This window comes from Sus scrofa, chromosome 2 (genome assembly GCF_000003025.6).
Source record: "Sus scrofa isolate TJ Tabasco breed Duroc chromosome 2, Sscrofa11.1, whole genome shotgun sequence".
Lineage (NCBI taxonomy): Eukaryota > Metazoa > Chordata > Mammalia > Artiodactyla > Suidae > Sus > Sus scrofa.
In genome coordinates this window covers 102,537,547-102,560,974 of record NC_010444.4, presented here as the reverse complement: position 1 = coordinate 102,560,974, position 23,428 = coordinate 102,537,547, and the positions used below count along the sequence as shown (strand labels likewise).

The window sequence follows — 23,428 nt, the reverse complement described above, 5'->3', positions numbered from 1 at the left end:
TGACTAGCAATCATGAGGTTGTGGGTTCGATCCCTGGCCTCGCTCAGTGGGTTAAGGATCTGGCGTTGCTGTGAGCTGTGGTGTAGGTTGCAGACGCAGCTCAGATCCCGAGTTGCTGTGGCTCTGGCATAGGCCGGCGGCTACAGCTCGGATTTGACCCCTAGCCTGGGAATCTCCATATGCTGTGGGAGCGGCCCAAGAAATAGCAAAAAGACAAAAAAAAAAAAAAAAAAGAAAGAAAGAAAGAAAAGAAAGCATTTTAAAAAGGAAAGGAATAAGGCAGAAGAACACCATTTCCTATGTTCAGTATCCTTCAAAAATGTGGCACTGATCCCCATCAAGAAATGACGTGTAAGAGTTCATACTTGTATACTCTTTTGTGTCATTTAAGATATGACTAAAATGTAATTAATAAAATGACATTCTCTGACTATTGTACCTTTTGTTGTTGTACTGTTTCCTTAGTGTAGAGCTATGGTTTTGTGTCTTTGGTCCCCAGAGCCACAAATGATGTTACCACGTGGCTGTCTCAGCAGTCCCAGTCCCTCGTCAGCCCTTTCCTCAACCAGAGTAGCTCTGACTCTATTTGTAATAATAATACATGGTGGGTTTCCCCAAAAGATTTATTTGGAAGGAAAAAAAAAAGTGTTCTGTAGCTTTCAAAAAAAAAGTTTAATATATTGGTGTTGGAAAAACAGAAAATTGAGTTGAATATATTTTCAAATCTATATGAAAATATTTTCAGACTTAAATACCATTTATATTATTGAACTTTAAAGTTTTCATGGCAACATTGATTGAGTTGAGTGAAACCACGTGTTTTGCAAAACGAGGGCCTGGGCCACTTTTAGCAATTTCTGTTAATCTTGAGTGTTCACATCTGTCAAGTACCAGTCTCGCCACCCTACCAGGTTTACGCAACTGTTGCTGACTGCCATACATGACTTCTCTTCCCACCCACGTTTCACTAGCAGTTCCTCCTGACCTATTACAAAGAGCTTTCCCCAAGAATGCAGAAGAACAAGAAGGAGAGAAGATTGACAATAAATTTGGAAAGTGACATTCATATTTGAGATTTTTTTCTCTTATAGAATTCAGTTTTGGGCTTTGTTTCCGAGAAACAAACTTTTTTTTAAACAAAATTCTGCTTCCTAATTGACCAGAATTACTAAGTTTAGAAATATTTGGTATGGTTTTCTGAAGTCCTTTAAAATGTAAAGTGGTTTTAGAGATGCTGGATCATATTTTCAAATGGAATTTGGTAAGGCCAGCGTATTCTGTGAGTATTTTAATAAAGATGAAGGTACTTTTAAAAAAATGTATAACAAATTTAAGTTCTACATGGAGTTCCCACCATCACTCAGCGGTAACAAACCTGACTAGAATCCCATGACGATGCAAGTTCAATCCCTGGCCTCACTTTGTGGGTTAAGGATCTGGGGTTGCTGTGAGATGTGGTGTAGGTCACAGACACAGCTCGGATCCTTAGTTACTGTGCCCATGGTATAGGCTGGCAACTGCAGCTCCAATTCAACCCTTAGCCTGGAAATTTTCATATGCTGCAGGTGCGACCCTAAAAAACAAATAAATAAATAAGTTCCACAGATCTAGGCAACCATTTGGCCTAGGTTTGGGGGCTAAATAGAGCACAAGGAGGTAAGAAACTTGCTTATCCTGAGGTATATACCACATGGCACCTGCTGTTAGGGATTTTTTTTTCTTCCTTTCATTCTGTTATTTATTTCTGTTTGCTCTGGAGAGCCCTTGTTTTCCACAGACTCTTTTCTGTTTGTTTGTTTTTTTCTTTTTAAGGGCCATACCTGCAGCGTATGAAAGTTCTTGGGGTAAGGGTCCAGTTGGAGCTGCAGCTGCTGGCCTACAGCACAGCCATAGCAACGCAAGATCCAAGTCTCATCTGCAACCCATGCCACAGTTTGCAGCGACACCAGGTCCTTAACCCAGTGAGCAAGGCCAAGCATCAAACCTGAATCTTCATGGATACTAGTCAGGCTCTTAACCCACTGAGCCACAATGGTATCTCCTCCACAGACTCTTAAATGATATGATTCAGATATCTCTCTAATTTTTAGTTTTCCTGGTGTAAGTCTTCTTCAGAGTGAATTTAATCCAGTCCCAAGTTTATTCAGATGAATCCAACAAATAATTTATTAGGTTGTCTATCATGTTCAAGATATGTATGAAAATAAAACCATGGCCCCTGCCTCCCAAGAACTCATGATCTAGTGGGGAGGAAGACACATAAACAAGTACGTAGCATGCAGTACAGTGAAGGCTGCAGTAGAGGTGAGCCCAAGGGGCTGTGAGGACAGAAAAGGGAACCCATCTCACTGGGGAAGGGAAGGGCTCCTGAGCTGAGTGTTAAATAAAGGATAAGTGGCACAAGCCAAGACAAGAAGTGGGGACATCAAATACCAGGCAGAGAGTGAGGCCCAGGTCTACTGGGAAGGAACCACATATGTCCTATTAAGAAGCTTAGATTATATAGTCAATCAGTAGTAGGGAGCCACAAAGAAATAATGATGCTTGGGATTGACCTGGTCAGATTGGCATTTTATGAAACTAGTTTTGAGAGCTGAATAATTAGAGGATGGGATCGAGGGTGGACAAAAGTGGAGACCAGAACACAAGATGTCCAAGCAAAAGGTGATATTGAGCCAAAACAAAGGAAGGAGATGTGAACATACATTTGAGAGATAATTTGGAAAGTAAAATTTGGGGCTTGTGATTTTCTGGATGCTGAGGGAGGTGGGGTGGTATGGGAGAGGGAAGAGTCAAGGTTGACTCCCCAAGATGCCAATAACCTCAGTAAAGTAGATGAATGTAGTTTATTAACTGGGAGATAGATGATGTGGGAGATATAGACGTAGCATGAGAATCTTTTTCTATTGACATCGATATGGCGGAATGTAGTTAAATTTCTAAAGGGACTGATTAATAAAATGAAAATGAAAAGCAGTTTTGGGATAAGAGTTAGGGAACTGAACAGTTTTTGCCACCAAAGAAAGTCTTGTGGATTTGCCCCAGCCATGAACTTTGGACAAGCTTCTCAGATTCTCTTGGTGGTTCTCTCACTTTTCTTCTAAAAGCTCCTTTGGCGTTTAGCTCAATTTTGCAGGCATTTTTTAAATACAGATTTTCTGTTCTCTCATGCTCTATAGCCTCTATAAGTGTTCCCTGCCCTCTAGTATCTGCTATTTGCATCTTTCCCCTGCCACTAACTGTCATCCCCCCCTTTTTTCCTGGAAATACTCAGCTACCAACCAGCTACACCCAGCCACCTGGACCCTTATAAATAATTTTTGGCCATGAAGCTGCAAAATGAGTCATAACAAAACTCACCTTGAAACCCCTTTTTAGCTGGTGAAACCAGCATTGGTCAGTTGTATTTTAGTGCACTTAGCTGATAGTATTCATTTACATTAAGGTTCTCATCATTATATTCAAGAATAAATGCACATATAAACACACACATGCGTATGTGCACACACACACTCCCAAACAACTGCATTTTTCCAGGGGAAAATGCCTTGGCGTCATCCTTGATTTCTCTCTCACTTTCATTCCTCACAGTCAGTAGTATGTCTAGGAATCCTTCTGCCTCTACCTGCAAAATATGTCCAGAATCCCCCCACTTCTCCCAATCTCCTGGTCAAAGCCCTCATCATCTCACTCCTGAATTTCTGTACATGTGTGCTACGATGGCAGGGATCTTTGTGGTTTTATTCATTAATGTGTCACAGAAACCTAGAATAGTGTCTGACAAGTAGGCAGTCAGCTAATATTTATGAAATAAATGAATTAATGAACAAATCAATCATTGTCATCTTACGGATATACCAACATTCAGAAGGCTGGTTTCATATTAAAGAGAAACCATATTAAGAGAGCCAAAAATTACCCAAGACCGTTTTTTTTCAGGTTCAGTTACATATCAACTCAGGTGTTTTTAATTTTTAAAAATTAGTACTTTACTACTGCAGATGTTATTGCTTGCTTACTTTTAACGAGTTAAAATTAGTTTTGAAATATTGACATCAATGATGTTTTCCCCAAAACAACCATAAGTAAAAGAATACATTAGGGATGAGAATGCAGTTCAAAGGAATGACTTTTCTAATAAGACTGTATCCCATGGAAGTAACCAAACCAAGATAGCTTGGTATTCACCTATTATACCTTTTGATTGAGAACTTTTTAAGAAGTTCTAACACTGGTTTTAAGGAGCTATATGAAGAAATAAAGAGAAAAGACTATTTTACTTTTTTCCTTAGTACATCTTGCTAAAGAAGAAGAATGCAAGGAAATAAATGGACTTACTTTGTTCTGAATTATTCATATTAATTGGTATATGGCCTGAGTTTTTTGGATAACTACCAATATTTCTCTCAATGCAGATAAATTTAGCATTTTGCTCTGCTCTCAGTAAAGCCTCTATCATGTGGAAATTTCAGATGTTTATAATATATGTGGGATCCTCCACTCCCTGCCGTTCCTTGTCAGTAGGAATATTTATATCTTACTGATTTCTCTAATACTTAACTTTTTCTATTGCCAGTGAAAGAGGCCCTTCCCACCCCGCCCCCACACCCCCCTCAGCATTGGTTTTGACATCTGGACTGACCTGAGAGACTTTTTTTTTCCCCTTCCCTAAACCCATAATGTTAGGCCTAAAGTCATAACTGCAGCTCTACTTTGAAAAATAGGACTTGTGGGTTTCAGGTTGAGGTTTCTATTTTCTGTTCTGATTCTAGGTTTATTCTGCCCCTAACGTCTGGAAACTGAACAGTACATGCAAATACATTTATCCAGCTAAAACAAATGTTCTAGATTGTTAGGAACTCACAGAATCATGAAGAGTCAGGAAAAGGATTTAAGAACAACAGACAATTTTAATGTTTAAGTGTTTATAGTAACTTTTATATCCAAACCAGATTTATAGTTTATACACAGTAAAATAATATATATATTAGTCAAATAATATTAAGACACAAGCCAGCATCCTGAGATACTGTAGGAATGAAGGGAAGTGGGTTCTGAGGTCATAAAAAATTGGAAAAACACTATTCAGTATGAAAGAACCTATAGCAAAGTAAATGACTTTGTTTAATCTGCCATTTCCCAAATTTGAGAACCCCCTTTAAAAGGAAACTTTTCAACATGCTTTGTAAATATTGGTGTATAGAATGCAGACACTTCAGTTCTAGTCCTGGGTGAGGCTTTAGTCACCATTTTTATTCATTTAACAGAAATTTATAGTGTGAATACTTTATGCCACACACTATTCAAGATGCTGGCAACATAGGGAACAAACCAGGCAAAAGCCTCTGTCCTGCTAAGGATTATATTCTAATCAGGGGAGAAAGACAATAAACAAAATTTGTAAGTAGTACAGTTACTAAGTGTTTTAGACAGAGCCAGGGTTGGGAGGTCAGGAGTACAGGGGTTACAGTTTTAAACAGAATTGTAACCTTGAGCAAGTCACCTAGCCTCTCTCTGTTCCAAATCTGTAAAATGGAGAAATTGAATTAGAAGGTCTCAAAGGCTCTGCTAGCACTATGGATCTGCTTTAAGGACCAAGAGTTGTCATATCAAACAGTGGTATTGCTGGGTCATGAACATTTCATTGAGCAATTTGCAATCGCCTTAGTAGAAAAGGCTGAATATTAAAACTTATGGAATTGAAAGAAAAAACAAATTTATATATTTCTGTCAAAAGTTTCTGTAAGTTTAACTCATTTGTAATACCCATTAGAGAACAAAGCATTCATTTTAAATAAGTGAAAAAAATAAACCTTGATAGTCCTATTTTTAATCTTTTATGAACCTCAATCCAGTGAAGAAACCTCTGCAGCAAAAGTACCAGTGGGTCTGAAGCAGATGTTGGCATGCCTGTATGAGAAATTTGCAGCAGTGTGCACACTGCACTTCTGCCCTACATCCTTCTGTAAATAGGAGGTTTGTGACTTGTTGAAATGACCTTTCAGAAAGTATTCCAGTGCCACATGCCTAAACTTGTGTCTCAGAATAATTAGAAGCTTCCACTTACACATCTTGGTATACAGTGTTTATGTTAATTATAAATGTCTGAAAGTTTCTTAAAACTTTGTCTCCATAGCTTTTTTATCAAAGACAAACTGGAGTTAGGGAGGAGGGTTGTGGTAACTCTTTGATTTTCAGCCTCTCATATTTGGAATGAAAATTAAAATCTACTTTTCCAGTTGCCCAGATTATAGTAGTATATTTTTCTATTTTTTGTATTCCTCATCATGAATAAGAAGCTGTTTGGAATCAAATAGTGTTTGATACTTCTAAAATACTATTTCATTCTTAAGGCATTTAGCTAAAAATTTCAGCTAGACCATGGGTCCCTAAATATAAATGTATTCCCATTGATGTATAGGAAAAGCTCAAAGTATTATAATTAAAACGGATAAAGTTCCTATCCTACAAAGGAACAATCTTCCAAGATTGTCTCTAAATCAGATCTCAGAATTTCTTTTCCCATGCTCTGGTTAGCCCAGTCTCCAGAAGCTGATAACAGTCATTTCATTTCTTCTCCCCCTCATCATATTCCATAAAGGCAAAGGCCAACTTACAAGAAAATGCTTTGTAACCATTCTAGAAGAAAAGACAGATTCCTATTTTACTATCTAGACGAGCTGTGGAATAGGTTCCTGTATATCAGAAGAGGAGTGGTGAGTTACCTCTGAAAGTCTAGTCTCCCAAACGGCTAGTCTGACTATAGGATTAAGAAGTAAATTATTTCATTTTATGTCACCAATGTATGTTGCTGACTAGGTGTTAAGTTTGCATGCCCAATAAGACAGCCTGATTGATACTTACAGAGTAAATTAAGACTTATTCACAAAGTTGCAGCATTTTAGAACTAGGGGAAATCTGGGGAAATAAAAGAGTAACTTTAGGGTCCCCAAAGGACATAATTTATAGAGTAGATCATAAATGTACAAGCTTGTTTCTCTAGCTATTAGAACTACTCTAGCAGTTAGAACTAATATTAAAAAATAGGAATTCAAAGATAATTTTAAATTCATGCCATAAAGGGATGAATTTATTCCTCCATTACTAATATCTAATATTTAGTAATATGTTTGGTGAAATTTAGCCTCTCAAGTTCTACATGGTTCCTCTGAATGAATCTCCTTTGAAAAGATGTTTATGTTTGACTTCTTGTTTGTTCATTCCTTCAGCAAACATTTATTGCATATCTGTCTACTATGTGCCAGCACTGCACACTGTCTCCTTTCTTAGCATTCTTCACTCTTTTAGGGAGAGAGGTGTGGGATGGAATTGGTGGCTTTAAATTACTTTCTCTAGATAAAAGATTAGGACTCTTAGAGTGAGCAAGTCAGAGCTGTAGGATGTCCTGCAGGGCCAAGCAGAGGTTTTACATGCTTATGCTTACTAGCACATTCATGAGTGTGACGTACATATCTATCTTTATCTGGCAGCCAGTTACCTCTTAGTCTTAATCTTCCAGTGATGGAAAGAGCAAATTTAGGGGAGAAGAAAGAATTAGAAAACACTTTCTCCCTCCCTACTTGTCTACTAAATTGCCAAAACCGTGTATTTGGAAGCTGGAGAGCAGGAAGTCATATTTTATATTCTTTCCAATGAATAGTATTCATAATTATCACCTAACACCATGGTGGCCTCTGTAGGCCCAAGGGAAGCTGGAAAGGGTGGAGCAGTTGAAAGAAATTTCCAGTTATTTATTCATAGATGTTCACTAAGCTCCTATCATGTGCTAGTAAAATGTGCCCGGTATAGAGGCTCAGTAATTTAGAGAAACCCTATCCCTTTGCTTATGGGGCTTCTCATCTAGTAGAGAAGCCAGACCTTGAGCAAGAGCATAGACAACATCTGCCTGTTTCATAGCGTTGCCTAGGGCTTGGCCTTGGAGTGCTCCGCAGAATCCTCTCTATAGGCTGCTGACCTTGTTCTGTCAACATGAGGATGAGTAAGGGAATCACAGGGCATCCAGCTGCATTTTGGTGTGAATATAATTATGGCATTCACCTTATGCTGCTAGTTATTCTCAAAGAAGCAAAATTAAAATTTGATGTAATAAGACAGCAAAAGATTGGGATATGGACTACCTCAGAGACCATCTGAATATCTGGAAGTTATTTAGCAGGGGGTCATGTAGCCAAAGACAGAACCTGTGTATCTCAAAAAATGAAGACCTTTTTATAATAAGTTCTTCCATATGAACTGTAACCAATAGCTAGTTTGAAAAGAGGGTTCCTCTTATAAACTAATTACTGAGCCAACATGATTACTGACACTTTAGGGTAGAAAATGGAAATAAGAACATGGTAAGATATAGACATATTTGTCAGATTCCTTGAAGTGCTGCAAATTTAAATGCTCAAGAGGGCCTGGGTAAGAATGAATATCTCTTGAAAAATGGTGAAGTCAGTTATCAGATCATTCTATAGCAAATTTATAACTTGAGGTGTTTCTCTCTTTCTCCCCTCTTTTAGCTTGTCAAAATTCCTAAAAATGATCCCCCCAATGAAGTGCATACCTTTAACTTCTATTTATCAAATGTGGGTAAAGACAACCCTCAGGGCAGCTTTGACTGCATCCAGCAAACCTTCTCCAGGTAAGTGTGTTTCAAGGTATGCTAAAGGGAAAATAGTTTTTCTTGGAGGTTACTTTTTTTAATTAAACAATAAAATCCATAGTATTCATTCCATAACTATTTATTGACTTGAATTGCAGAGCTCATTTGTTTATTTGAGAACTATTGAGCACATACTATGTGCTAGAAATAATGTATTTGTCACTGTGGGATGCAGTCACAAAAATGTTAAGATTTGTATCCTTGAAGAATTTTTAAGGTACAGATTTTGTACCTATAAAACATGGTCCATTTTGTTTGTTCTAATTAAACACAAGTTTAAGAGAGTGTTGTTTTTTGTTTTGTTTTTGTCACTGAATATTAATAAGAGTGCTTTATAGTATCCTCAAGGCTTATGCTCATGGATAAAGGAGGAAAACATCTGTGTATATTGTATATCCCTTTCCTCTTTCCCTGTGCAAGGCTTGTTTTAAGATAGTTTTTTTTTTTTTTTTAAGCTTTGTTCATGCAGTTCCCCAGTGGTCTAGCAGGTTAAGGGTCAGGTGTTGACACTGCTGTGGGGCCAGTTCAATCCCTGCCCCAGAACTCCTGCATGCTGCAGGCTCCGCCAAAAAAATATAATAATAACTTTTTAAAAAGCTTTATTCAGCAGCCGAATGGAAACTAAAAAAATCAACTCCAATATAGCAATCACTTGTGATTAAAAAAAAAAAAAAAAAGAGAGGAGGGAGGAAGATAAGAACACACACCCACAGCCCAGGTTACCCATGAAACCCTTATCTACTTAGGTCCTCTGTAAACAATAATCTACTTGTTTCACTCTTCTTTGCTGTGGTTTTTCTGATTAAAGAATGGGCCCCTTGAATAGGGGGAGTTTGTTCTGCCTGTAGATAAAGACAAGGCCTTAGAGCCCCCAGCATCCTGAGAAACATGGACATTGGCCCAGAGTTCCCCGGCCGTCCATCCCTATCTTCTCATCTGTGCAGTACTTGAAACTGTGTGAGCACTTGCTGTGTGGGGGAGAAGGAGGAGGGGAAAGCTGTGTTCCAAGTGAGCATGGGAGGCAGAGACACAAAATAAGACACCTCACTGAAAGAGTTCTAAAGTTCTCCTCCCATTAAAGGTGACTAAGTAACTTTTTGCCTTATCTTAATCTGCCATTTTCCTTGAGTATAAATTACTTTTGCTTTCTAAAGCTTGCCCACCTCCAAACTTACACTTTTTGGCATAAATTGCATATGTTATGGATAATATAGACTTTTCTGCACTGTTCATTGCGATGGCCACTGGCCACATGCGGCTATTTACATTTCAGTTGATAAAAATGAAATATAGTTCTTCACTCATACTAACCACATTTTACAGGCTCAATAACCACATGGCTAGTGGCTAACATAGTGGACAGCACAAATAGAGGTCATTTTCACAGCTACAGAAAGTTCTATAGGATAGCATTGTAATAGTTAAAGAATTACCAAGTAAAAGAGTCCTAGGTGATTGTGTAGTTCAACTCCTTCACCTCACAAGTGATTTATCCACAATTACATAGCTGGTTAGTTAGTGACTGGGCTGAATAAGAACTGAGTTCTCCTAACTTCCAGTCCATTGTTCTTTACACAGCACAGAGCATACTGATTTCTCATTGTGCTGTCTCCTATAATACTTGTCTTCAGAGAATTATTTTATTATAGGGAGAACATTTTGACATTAAATTGAACTATGTCCCATTAGGAATTTTATTAAGGGACTTAATCCCCCTCTTCAAAACCAATCCTATTATCATAGGTAGTATGGGTTCTCCCTTACATCATAAATACCTTGTGTTTATTTCTACCTTGCTTATTTGGAGAATTTAAGGTCACTTTACAAAACTATACATGATGCAACAACAGAAAAGAAACAGTTATTGTGAGAAAATTGGTACAAATGCACTAGTATGATCCAAGTGTGGTATGAATATAAAGTGAAATTTGCCACTATAAAAACAAAAGCATTCAAACTTCCAGGTCTCGACTTGACAAGCAAACCTTTTTATAATCTGGCTCCACCTTTTCTAGTCAATTTGATTTTTATTTTCCATTGATCTTGTCTCTCCTGGCAGTTGTGCATGCTCCTCAAAAGCAGGGGCTCTCTTACACCTTTTTTTCAGTCTTACAGGGCTGGCTGATCATCTTATGGAGATAAGATGTTCAAAAAATACCTAATAACTAGGCTCCTTTCTTATCTTTCTTTTTCAATCTCCTTGGTCCTCACTTTTCTTATATGTAAACTGGAGGAAATCCCACAGTCAAAATTACCTTTCAAAATTTCCTTAAATCTGCCCATTCACAGGCCTAGTAAAAATACATGATTTGGGACATCAGCCCTGTTAAGTAATACACACTCAAGCATGAAAAACAGTAAGTTAGGCTAGAGGAAGACTATAAGGATGTTTATGTCAAAGTATACATTTATGTCAAAGTATTTAAACTTTTAAGGTAACTCAGTTGAAAAGGGATGAGTGGAGAACTCTGGATAGGACCTTCTTGCCCACAGAGTTTATAGCCTCTATTTTGTTTTCATGCAAAGATTTGTTTCTTGACCTTGGGTGGGTGTAAACTCTAACTTCATCATGATTGGCAGTAGGTTCAACTTATTCTTACCAGGTAAACTAGTAAATAATAGGGGGAAATGTTGAAATTCCTGCCCCTAGACCTTCATAATGCAGTCTTTACCGCATTCTTTTCTTCATACTCTTCTCCGTCTCACTTCTCCTGAGGGTTAAACCTTCCTCCCTCCTTCCTTCCCTCCTTTCATTGGTTTTTCAGCACTCATACATGCTCAGGTTTGCCTCATTAAAAAAGAAAATAGAAACTACCTCCCTTGCACTCACTTCTGGACCCAAAGTCTGGCTTTAGTCCCCACCATTCCACAGGAACATGCTACCTGCAGCTGGCCTTGACCTCCTTGCCCGTGAACCCAGTGGATGCTTATTGGTTCCTATTATTCTGGACTTGTTGCCAGCATTTCCCACTATGGACCGTTCTCTGATTGAAGCATTCTATTCCCATGGCTTCTATGGCACACTGCTTTTCTGAAATCCCCTGTATTGGCATAATAGCAATATTGCTACCTCTTTGGCTGTACCTTTTTAATCTCCTGTGGTCTTTTCATCTTTTTATCGATTATTTTAAATATCTGTATTATTCACAGTCTATTCCTTCCTGAGACTGCTCCTCAGTTCTTCAAAGTCACCATGTCCAACACTGACTTAATTCATTTACTCTCTCCCAGCTCTACTCCAGTGTCTTAATAAATGGCAACTCCACATACCTAATAACCCCACCACCACTACTACTCCCCCAGGACAACTACCACCTCTCTCCCACTATGGCTAATGGCAATCACCAATCAAATCCTGCCAGAGTCAATTCTGCCTCTTCACTATCTCTGGAATCTATTTACTGTTGTGCCTTCACACTGCCCTACCCTTCTTGCTTGTAATCCTTCGATAGTCTCCTAACTGGTCTCCTGCTCACACAAGAGTGCCCCCTTCCTCCCAATCTGTTCTTCATCCAGACTGATCTTTCTGCAGTATAAGTGAGATTTCTCTCTCCTGTTTTCAGTCTCTTTTCTTCTTGGAATAAAGTCCAAAATCCATACCATGACCTCCAAAGCCCTATGTAATGCACTTCTTGTACCCTCTTTTCAGCCTCACCTCTAATTGTCCTTTCCAGCTCTCTTTGGTCACTGAAAACCTTCTTGCTCCCTCTGGGCCTGCACACATTGGTTATCCCTTTCTTCTGTCCTTCCTTCTTGTCTAACCCTCCCTCTAGATCAGCTCGATAATCACTTCCCCTAAGAAGCCTTTGCCTTGCCCACAGGTCCAGGTGAAGTACCTTCCTGGGGGTCCCTGCTCCCTGGCATTTGCCACACTGCATTGTAATTTCCAGTGTTCTCATCCTTGAAACTCATTAGATAGATAGCTCCTTGAAGGAGGGACCACATCTGTCTTTGTCACAGCCTGTGTACTGCACACATTGAGGGGGTCCCTGCTCCCTGGCATCTGTCACACTGCATTGTAATTTCCAGTGTTCTCATCCTTGAAACTCACTAGATAGCTCCTTGAAGGAGGGACCACATCTGTCTTTGTCATAGCCTGTGTACCTCACACATTGCCTGGCACACAATCTCTGCCCAATAAATATTTATGAGATGAACAAACTGATTTTTTTAAAATAGCATCTGTACAGTTATTAGCAATTTATAAAATTTTTATCAACCTTTATTTCTTAGCATCATAACAAGGCTACTTCCAATTAAGTTTAGAAGTATAGTATCAGAGCTGTGGTGACATTTTCATTACTTCCATATTCTAGTCTGTTTTAAGGCCATAATAATTTTCTTTTTAAAATACTAATAAAACTGTCACCAGAATCCCCTAATATTGGCATAATACTTTGAACACAAAGCTCTCTTCCTGGCCAGTGTCAGTATTCATGATTATTTAAAGGGTTTTTTTTTTTTTTAATGTTTCCACAAAAATATATTGTCCCGTATTTTTTCAGTATTTGCTGTATCAACACAGATCATATTATAGAGATTTAACAAAATGGTAAATATAAAGTTAAAAATTTTAAGGTATTTGGGCAAATAATAATAAATTAAACTGATATTTGGCAATATTTTAGTCTTAAAATTAATATCTTATTAAAAATAAAAAGCTTTATGGTGGGTCTATTTCACCTCGTCAGTTCTAAAACATGCATATTATGTTTCCATTAAAAGTAAACTTTTAACAATTCTCACATCATTGTTAGATAATTCTTTAAAAAAAATAAAAGTAGAACTACCGTGCCCATTAAGATTTTGGTCTTCATTGCAAATAATGATTTTTTTTTTTTCCCCAAAATTTCATGGATCTGGTCTCTGAGAGCTCATTTCACCCATTCTATCTAGAATATGGAAAAGCAAAAACACGTGACATGAAATGAAGAAGGGAAACACAAAAATTTTTAAATAAGCTTTACTTATTTAAAATTTACTTGTAATATTAGTTATTCTGAATTGCAAAGTTGTTAAAGCTGCTGATTTTAGGATTATACAATTCTTGCTTGCCTTTATTGTGCAAATGAGGGGACATCTCTAATAAGCCACCATCTTACTTAACAGCTCTGGAGCTTCCCAGCTCAATTGCCTGGGATTTATACAAGATAAAATTACAGTGTGTGCAACAAATGACTCGTATCAAATGACACGAGAAAGAATGACCCAGGCAGAGGAGGAATCCCGCAACCGAAGCACAAAAGTTATCAAACCTGGTGGACCATATGTAGGTTTGTATAGATATCTTCTTCTTGCTCATTGGTTGGAATAATTCAAGATCACTGTAGGTAAATATCGGTAATATTAACTTAAAGCACAGAAATTAGTTTTCAGAACATTTTGAAAATCATGGTCAAAAGCCGTTTGTTCTTTTCATACTGCTGATAACTAAAACTTTGAAAAGTTTTACTTATTTCATAAATCCTGAATCCTCTGTTGCCTATTTATTACTTAACATTACTGGGATCTGGTCAAGTTACTTTACTATGTGAGATTGTAATAGTGGTACCATAGTGTTTTCTTTGCTACTGGATGATATAATTTCAGTGGTGGACAGTATGGTTCTCATATTGCACTTCTGTAGTGTTATTTTTCTGGTAAAATCTATTAGTAGAACCTGTGAGTTTTCTATTAGTAGAATTTCAAAGGATCTTTGCACAACAAGGAATTTTTATTGCAAAAGTATAAAATGTGCTTATAGCAAACTATTAGGGTGATGCCTCTTTGGTACCTCAGCTGTGATGTCATCTCTGTTACGGATCCTCATCTATCCATTAATTAAGACTCTGCCCCACCACCATCATCTTTATCATCAGCTCACTCAAATCCCCATCAGATCGAAGGGAAGTAAGACCAGACCAGCCAAAATGATCTCTCTTTTATGAGCAGTGACCCTGCCAATTTTAAAGAGGCATTCACAGTGACTATTAACACTAATAGAATTATCCAGAGTGAGAATGAACTACTGGTGAGGCTTTGGTCAGTTTAATAATACAAGTCACTGGATAGTAAATGATGAAAGGATATTAATTTGAAATCTTAAGTGCTCACAAAAACGGTGTCTTGAATAACCAGATCCTTTAATCAACATCTTTTCATGGTTTGGTATAATCCTACTTCTGTATTTTCCCATTGCTGGCCCAGCTACGATATATTCATCTTTGAGAAGCTCCACAAGTATCTTTAATAAGTATTTCTTTGGAACGGAGCCATTGCTCCTGGGACTTGGTGCTTAGCTTAGATACATTTAGTTTGGTTTAACAACAATTCATGGCTTCCCCAGGTATTTGTACCCACAGGGCCAGTTCCCTGCCCAGTAAATTTCTACCAATGAGATTTTTCATCTTCTCCTTCCTGCTGAATGAAGTAACAACTTCCAACCTCCTTTCTTTATTCTTTCTTCTCACAAGTAACTTAATTTAACTTTACTAGGCTAGACTTCCAGTTGTTTCTAAAATGTGCAAGATCTTAAATTTAAGTGCAAGTTAGGAACTTGCTGTCCCTGTTGCTTTGAGAGTGTTTTTTTAACTCTGTGCAATACCACCGGTTTATAAACAGTGAGACAAATTGGTGTGTTTGACAAAGAAGTAGAAGACTCAAGGCATCAAAATGATGTTTTTTTCCACTCAGTATAACCAGTTGAAAACTATTACCCTGATTTATTCCCAAGTTTGAAAATCAGTGATGATCACCATACTTTTCCATTAAAAGACCCTTGGGTGTCCCCTATGTTCATGAGTTTTTGTTTGCTAAGATTGGTACAGTTCATTTGCAGCTTACGACACACTTCTCAACAATACCCAGTATCACAGAGGCCATACATAAATTCCCTAATGGTATGGGAATTGTAGAATTCGCAGGGTTCCTTATTGGCACTACAAATAATTTATATATATATATTGTATATATAGTATATTATTATATATGAGTGACTATGTAGAATTTGAGGTTATCTAAATTTAAATCTGAACCAGATTACATCTACCCTTTTTAAGAAGAGCACACAGGGAGTTCCCATTATGGCTCAGTGGGTCACAAACCCGAATATTATGCACGAGGATGTGGGTTCAATCCCTGGCCTCGCTCAGTGGGTTAAGGATCCAGCATTGCCATGAACTGTGGTGTAGGTTGCAGACACAGCTCAGTTCCCGCGTTGCTGTTGCTGTGGCGCAGGCTGGCAACTGCAGCTCTGATTTGACCCCTCGCCTGGGAACTTCCATATGCGGTAAGTGCAGCCCTAAAAAGCAAAAAAAAACAAAAATAAAAAGAAGATCAGCATACATATGTGTCCCTTGAAGAGCCCTGCAGTCATCTCTGCCACTGCCAGCCAAGAGCTCTGTTGAGCCTTCTCTGTGCTATGTCCTTAGTGCCCTGGGCTATGCACATCACAGCACAGTGTTCTTCTCTCGTCTTAAATCTTGTCGTTAACCTCCTCATCCTTTTATTCTGTAGGTCAAATAACCCCAGCTCCTTTTAACTTTTCTTAATATGGCCTGTATCCCAACCCTTTAATTATTTTTATTGCTCTCCTCTGGACTGCCTCCAGTTCTTCACCTCAGCATTCAGAACTGCATATGCCACTCTTAAGAAAGGTCTGATCAGTTCTGAATACAGTAGAGCAAAAGACTAAATATCCTGACTGGCTTTTCTGCTGTTTGTTTTTTATTTTTATTTTTTTATTTTATTTTTTGCTCTTGTTATGGCATGTTTTGATCTTTTTTCTTTCAACTTTATCCACTGCCAGGCCTTTACCGTGTTTCTTTCTAGGCAGCTCAATTTGTATCCTACTTTTTTCAGTTCTCAAAACTGACTCATTCGGTTCTTTAAAATGTTAGTCAATCACCCTTTAAAACTAATATTACTCAGCACTTACTGAGTGTTTTCTGGGCATAAGGCACTAGTTAGCACTTTACATGTCATTACTTACCTAAATCTCACAGTTATCCTAAGAGGTAGGTTATGACTACCTCTCCTACATATCATGTTGCTGGTATCAGCAAATGGCAGATAATATAAATTTGGCCTCATTAACAAGTTGTTTTTTTCATAATAGGAGATATCTCTTTCATTCATAATTGAATGTATCACATAAAATGATACCAAAAGCTCCCCTTTGCCAGCCTACAAGCCCCTGCAGAACAAAGTTTCTTTTAATAACAGCAGCCTGGGTGGAGGACAAATGGGAATAATGATAGTCTCACTGTGGGGTTGTGGTGGCATAATGCCAGGCCCCTGACAGTTGAGTTAGGGCACAAGCCCAGTTTAAGGGAAGGAAGACTGTGCACCTAGGGGTTAACCAGCCTAGGCACCCAGAAGTGTGAGCTTCTGCAACCCTCTAGTGGGCTGGGAAAAAAAAAAAGAAAAAAGAGTATTTTTCCTGGAGAGGGTCAGGAGAAGCTTTAACCTAGAAAACATTGTTATTCTTCAGTAATGTTTCCACTTCTAGTCATGCCATTTATATCAATGATGAGCACTGTTGTGTTATAATCCTTTCCCTTTGTTTAAAAAAAAAAATCACTTCTAGTTTACCAGTATCCTAAATCTGTTCACTGACTTCTAGAAATTAAATGAATTGCAAATTTGTAAACATGCTAATATCTATGCAGGTATATAAAATAACCCAATCAACCTCATTTCTAGGCTCCTTTTTCCAGTTTTCCAACTGCCCCATCATCCTTATCTTTGATGAGTTAGTACATGTTTAAGTGACCTGGAACAAATCATTTAATATCTGGAGACCTTAATTTTCTCAAATATTAAATGTCTTTGAATTTAGATAACATCTAAGGTCCTTTGTCGTTCTAACATTCTGTGACTTTTGTATATATATGTTTTGATAGTAAGCCTTTTGATCACAAATGCTAAATAGTGGAAATGGATTCCACCGCAGCGGATTATGTACTTAACCATGACAGAGTCACACCATCATCAAGGTCCTGCCAGTGTTTTTAAACTCTCAGGTCAGAGTTGCCAGGGTTTCTGGTTAGGTTTCAGAGAACAGAAAAACAACTGCCGAAGACCGCTGTGGTCCCTACTCTCTTTCTGATGGTCTGTTTTAATATCTGCCTTTCAGATTATTCACCAGAGCCATTAGATGGAAGGTTAAGTACTTTTACCATTGCATGTTAGATGAAGAAGCTAGAAGAGGACTCCTTCTAGCTTCTTGTTATGAAACAATGGTTCAGATATAGTCCCAGATTACCCAACTCTGTCGGACCCACTGCTGCTGTTTATAAAGGGAGTCCAGGGAATTGATTAGCAGTTGGGTCTGGGAAGAGAATTAGATTCTCCCAAGGGTTTTATTAAAAGGGCTTTTCTAAAGCAAATGTAAAAAATAAAAATAAAGCTTTTCTTCTGCCCACTTTGAACTTGACATTTTCCTGCTCTACTTTTTTTTCCCTTTAGCATCTCAGTTCTCTGTTTATGGCACTTGTGTTTTCTTCATTTGTACCCTTCCTTACCTTAAACCAGAGGACTCTTTCCTGGTTGAATAGGCACAAATTGATGGGGAGGCAGGGAGCAAGTCACCTTTGCATAAAATTCTGTGGCCCAGTGTGGCTGGATTCTTCTCATCATTTGAAAGAATAACTGGCTGTTTAAAATGAGGTAAAGATGAAGTAAGAGTTTGGGGCCAGAAGATTCATGGACTGATAACAGCTCAGCATTAGGCCCCAATAAGACTCCAGCACTATCATATCCTTGACCATATCTAATTTCCTGTCATATATCATACTTAGACCCTCTTAAGAGCAAGGTGAGCTCCCTTATTTGTCTGTCCTATGTCCGCTTCAGGGAGAAGTGAATTCTGGAGACCTAGTACTCTCCTAAAATGGAGGATCAGAGGTGGTAAGACCTACAGAAGAGGTAGGGCAGCCTGGGACATAGTGGTAATACTGCTTTCCCTTTTTTTTTTTTTTTTTTTTTTTTAGGGCCACACCCACAGCATATAGAAGTTCCCAGGCTAGGGGGTCAAATCGGAGCTGTAGCTGCCAGCCTGTGCCACAGCTACAGCAATGTGAGATTCGAGCTGTGTCTGCGACCTATAAATGGCTAGGCATGATGTGTATGAGCTTAGCTAAAAACCATTCTCTGCCCATCCCCCTCCCCAGAGAAGGGTGTTGGGGAGGCCTCCATAGTCAGTTTAGTTTGGAGAAGTGGCAGTTAAACAGGTTTCAAGGAGAAAGGGAGTATGAAATTTTAGCGTTTCCTAAACTTTTGTGACCCTAACTCTATTCTTTCTTTCCACAAATTGCTATTAAAATTTCCAGGAATAGTACTGTCTGCTAACCACCATTGCAACTAAGAAGTGGTAGATTGGAAGGTTTGCCTTCGCCACGTTAGACACATTTCAATATGTCTCCAGACTCTGGCAGCCTGGGGATGTGGGAAAATACAGGACAGGCCACCCTGATTCTGCTCCTGCCGTCTGCCTGTTCTCTTGCTGTCATTCACTTTGACACTTTGCTTTGCTCGTCATTCATTTTGTGAGTCATCAAAATCTGGTTTGAGATCTGCTGATAGACAAAACAGCCACAACCCTGCCTACAGGAAGCTTACCGCCTAACATGAAGCAAAGGCAGTCATTAGGCATTTGTTCATAAAACCTTTCCAACAAAGAACAAGTAGGAAAACTTGGGTATTAATTGAAGAACTTCCATATGCTAAGTGAGCACTTTGCCATTTGAACTTCTCCCACTGAAACCTTAGTTTGCTCATCTGTGAAATGGGACCAAGGCCTGCCTACCTCATCAGGTTACTGTGAGACTTAACACAGTGCCCCCCTCCACCCCATAACTGGTGCAAATTAAATATTAGTTCCCTGCCCAACTGACCTTGATCTAAATAGTAGTCTCCAAATGAAGAAAAATACAGATCTAAATCTATCTCCAAAACTCTAATTGTAACTTAATAGCATTTCTTACCACTGGGCAGTGATCCTTTAATGTTGAGTTCCTTTACTGTCCAGTATTTTGATCTGATATTTAGAATTGGTTTGGTTAAGACTAGACGGTAAAGAAATATTAGAGCCAGGGAGATCATGCTTTCTCCTTTACCCTAGGTAGGATTGTATCAAACAAACAGCTCCTCTGGCCAGGCCTCAGGAACCCAGCATGGGCAGAACTCTACCATTCAATAAAGTTCCTGCCCCATTAAAGCTCTTTTCACCCAAGACCCCAGTACTTAAGAGACTGCTCTTACTTATCCGTTGTTTCTAGTGGCTAGTCTTCTCCCTGATGCAGTTGCTCATCAATGTATGTCATTACCAATTCTTCCCCCTCTTTAACCAGTGGGCATAGAGTTGGAGGCTTCAGTAATAAACTATGAGATTCCACCTCAGAAATCATAAAGTAAGGGTCTAATACAGTTTCATTTCAATTTCTGTTTCTTCAGAAAGGAATGGGTACCAGGTGTTGTCAGTGGCCGGCCTTGTCCTGATGGCTTCACACATCCACACAGTAGGCAGGTCACTACAGCCCACAGTATTTTCTAGAAATAATCACTTGCCAAATACTTATCATTGTTAAGTTTCAGCAGAGAAACTGAATGGCCCTGACTTGTGCAGAAATGCACTTTCCATTCCTCTAACTCACCTGTATAGCCTCAGTACTGCAGAGGAGAGATCTGCTTCTCTGGCCCTCTGAGATTGTATCGTTGCTTGCTTGGTTTTGTTTATTTATTTTTGCTTTTTGACTCCTAAAGTTTGTTATGGTCTGTTGAAGAAGAATCATTCGTGGATACTCTGGAGGATGTTGACCCCAAATTATGCCTGACTCCCCTCTTTGTGGATTCTGAATCTGTGAAATTAAGATAATGACTAAAAATCAAGAATGTGTCCTTAGTGAGATAGGTATTTCTCACATTTCACAGGATTGCAGTATTCATGTCTGCCAAAGAAATGACATACAGTATGTAGATTTCTGTAAATAGTACAGGTGAGCATGGAAATTATTTCCATTTAATATCAAGTGCCTACAACCTTAAAATTTCCAGTGTGTTGCTATGGTGTATGTCACTAATTTATCCATGTGTAGTTAACTGGCTAAAATACTTCCATAATGCATATTTATTCCAGTAAATGAATCCATCAAAAATTCCAAGTCCAGGAGTTCCTGTTGTGGCTCAGTGGTAACAAACCTGACTGGTATCCATGAGCATGTGGGTTTTCGATCCCTGCCCCTGCTTAGTGGGTAAAGGATCCCACATTGCTGTGGCTATGGCGTAGGCCAGCAGCTGTAGCTCCAATATGACCCCTAGCCTGGGATCCCCTGTGCACCCGTGGCCCTGTAAACCAAAAAAAAAAAAAAATCCAAATCCATATTTTAGACTGTTTATTCAGAATGCTTTCTTTTGCATATCTTTTATAAGTAAAAACTGAAATATGAGGACTTTATTCCTTCTAGAAACGAAGAGTTACCTAAATCAGAGTTATGGAAATTGAGATGCTCATTATCTTATTACCCACAAATTTGAAACAATGTCATTTCTACTGGACTTTAGGGAAAAGAGTGCAAATTCGGAAAGCACCTCAAGCTGTTTCAGATGCAGTGCCTGAGAGGAAAAGGTCAACCCCCATGAACCCTGCAAATACAATTCGAAAGACACACGGCAGCAGCAGTGTTTCTCAGCGGCCATATAGGGACAGGGTGATTCACTTACTGGCACTGAAGGCCTACAAGAAACCTGAGCTGCTGGCTCGACTACAGAAAGATGGTGTCAATCAGAAAGACAAGAACTCCCTCGGAGCAATTCTGCAACAGGTGAGGACAACTAGAGAGAGTTCGCTCCTCTTACCTTCATATTGGGGAGTTCATTTAAGAAGGGCTTGCTGTTATCATTATTATTGAGGTAGAGAAATTTCAGGATCCTTTTGATGGATGGTATATGAAATATAACTCCCGACTATTAAGTTAAATCATGTTCTTTTACACATTTAATTAAAAACTAACTGAAATGGAGTTCCTTCATGGCTTGGGGGTTAAGGATCCAGCATTGTCACTGCTGTGGCTCTTGTTACAGCTGTGGCATGGATTCAATCCCTGGCCTAGGAACTTCTACATGCCCTGGGCTTGGCAAAAAAATAAATAAATAAATAAAAAAGCTAACTGAGGAGTTCCATGTGGCACAGTGGTGAACGAATACGACTAGGAACCATGAGGTTGCGGGTTCGGTCCCTGCCCTTGCATAGTGGGTTAACAATCCGGCGTTGCTGTGAGCTGTGGTGTAGGTTGCAGACGCGGCTTGGATCCCGCGTTGCTGTGGCTCTGGCGTAGGCCGGTGGCTACAGCTCCGATTGGACCCCTAGCCTGGGAACCTCCATATGCCGCGGGAGCGGCCCAAGAAATGGCAACAATAAAAAGACAAAAAAAAAAAAAAAAAAAGCTAACTGAAATGTAGACATTTATGCTAGGTTTTATAAGTTAAAGGCTTCTTGAAAAAAAGAGTCATTAGTCATTATCATTATTTGGCTTAAATAAATTTTACCCTGAAATTCCATTTTTAAAAGTAAACAAGGAGTTCCCATCATGGTGCAGGGGAAACAAATCTGACTGGGAACCATTAGGTTGTGGGTTCGATCCCTCGCCTCACTCAGTGGGTTAAGGATCTGGAGTTGCCGTGAGCTGTGGTATAGGTCACAGACGCAGCTCAGATCCTGCATTGCTGTGGCTGTGGGGTAGGCCAACAGCTGTAGCTCCAATTTGACCCCTAGCCTGAGAACCTCCATATGCCTCAGGTGCAGCCGTAAAAAGCAAAAATAAAATAAATAAAACAATGTAAACAAGTTTTTATTGTCTGCTTTTAGTCTTGAATTACCTAAACTATTGCTGTAATTTTTATTGGTTTATGTAGGTGAAGTTATAGTGTTTTTTTAATTGGACTTTAGTTGGTATAAGCTAGTGTATTTTTACCTACTAAAGAGTGTTGAATGTGTCTTTCCCTGCATGCTCTTTTTTTGCCTGTAATACTCTGCCTTTTTCTACCATTGAGTATGTTAAAATCAGTCACCTGTCTTCATTAAAGGGTATGAATGCATAAAGTATTAGCTCTGATCACCCACCTTATAATCACAAGCTTAAGTATATAAGTAGGTCATTATTTTGTTAAAGTCAGCAGTTTGTCAGAGTGTAACTTTCTGTATTTTTCAGAACGACTTTGGGTTGTAAATTTGATTAGTATTTAAATCCACTATAAATGGTAGTCCACTTTATTTTTTCTAAAGCAGTAACATTTCCAAAATTGTTCTTAAATTTCATCATTAAAAGTAAATAAATAAACCAGCAGGTTTTCATCTATTATTCAAAGAATAATATTTTTAAGTCTATCTTTTCATCTATTTTCTCTTATATTCAAGACATGATGCCAAATGTCATGGCAGTGTAAAACCATAATCTCTAGTTCTGGGTTAATCAATCCCCAAGGCATCTGGGGCAGTCTCAAGGATCTTATTAAGTCATTTGAGCACTTTTTAGAAATACTTAATTTAAATCCATATGTCACATAGCAGCTTTAAAGAGCCTAAGAGACAGGATGAATGAATGAGGATGAGGGTGTGGATGGGTGTGTTCAGTTTTTTATTTGGGGGTAACGGGGAGGTCCAAGTTTCAAGTTACAAAATATCTGATGACTGAATCTCCAGAAAGGTTGTAAATTACCTTCTAGGTTAGAGAATGAGAGGGCAAGATGATGGCAGAGGCAGTTCACACAGAGGCTACTGCTGAT

General features: G+C 38.7%; 1 protein-coding gene across 1 annotated transcript in view; it reads left to right on the top strand.

Annotated features, from left to right (window-relative positions):
• Positions 1-23,428, top strand: part of ELL2 (elongation factor for RNA polymerase II 2) — a 72,812-nt gene that overhangs the window by 30,442 nt on the left and 18,942 nt on the right. Inside the window, exons 3-5 of the mRNA XM_003123796.5 lie at positions 8,526-8,647; positions 13,778-13,941; positions 21,209-21,468. Of these exons, the coding sequence (XP_003123844.2) occupies positions 8,526-8,647; positions 13,778-13,941; positions 21,209-21,468 (546 nt within the window). The remainder of the gene's footprint in view (positions 1-8,525; positions 8,648-13,777; positions 13,942-21,208; positions 21,469-23,428) is intronic.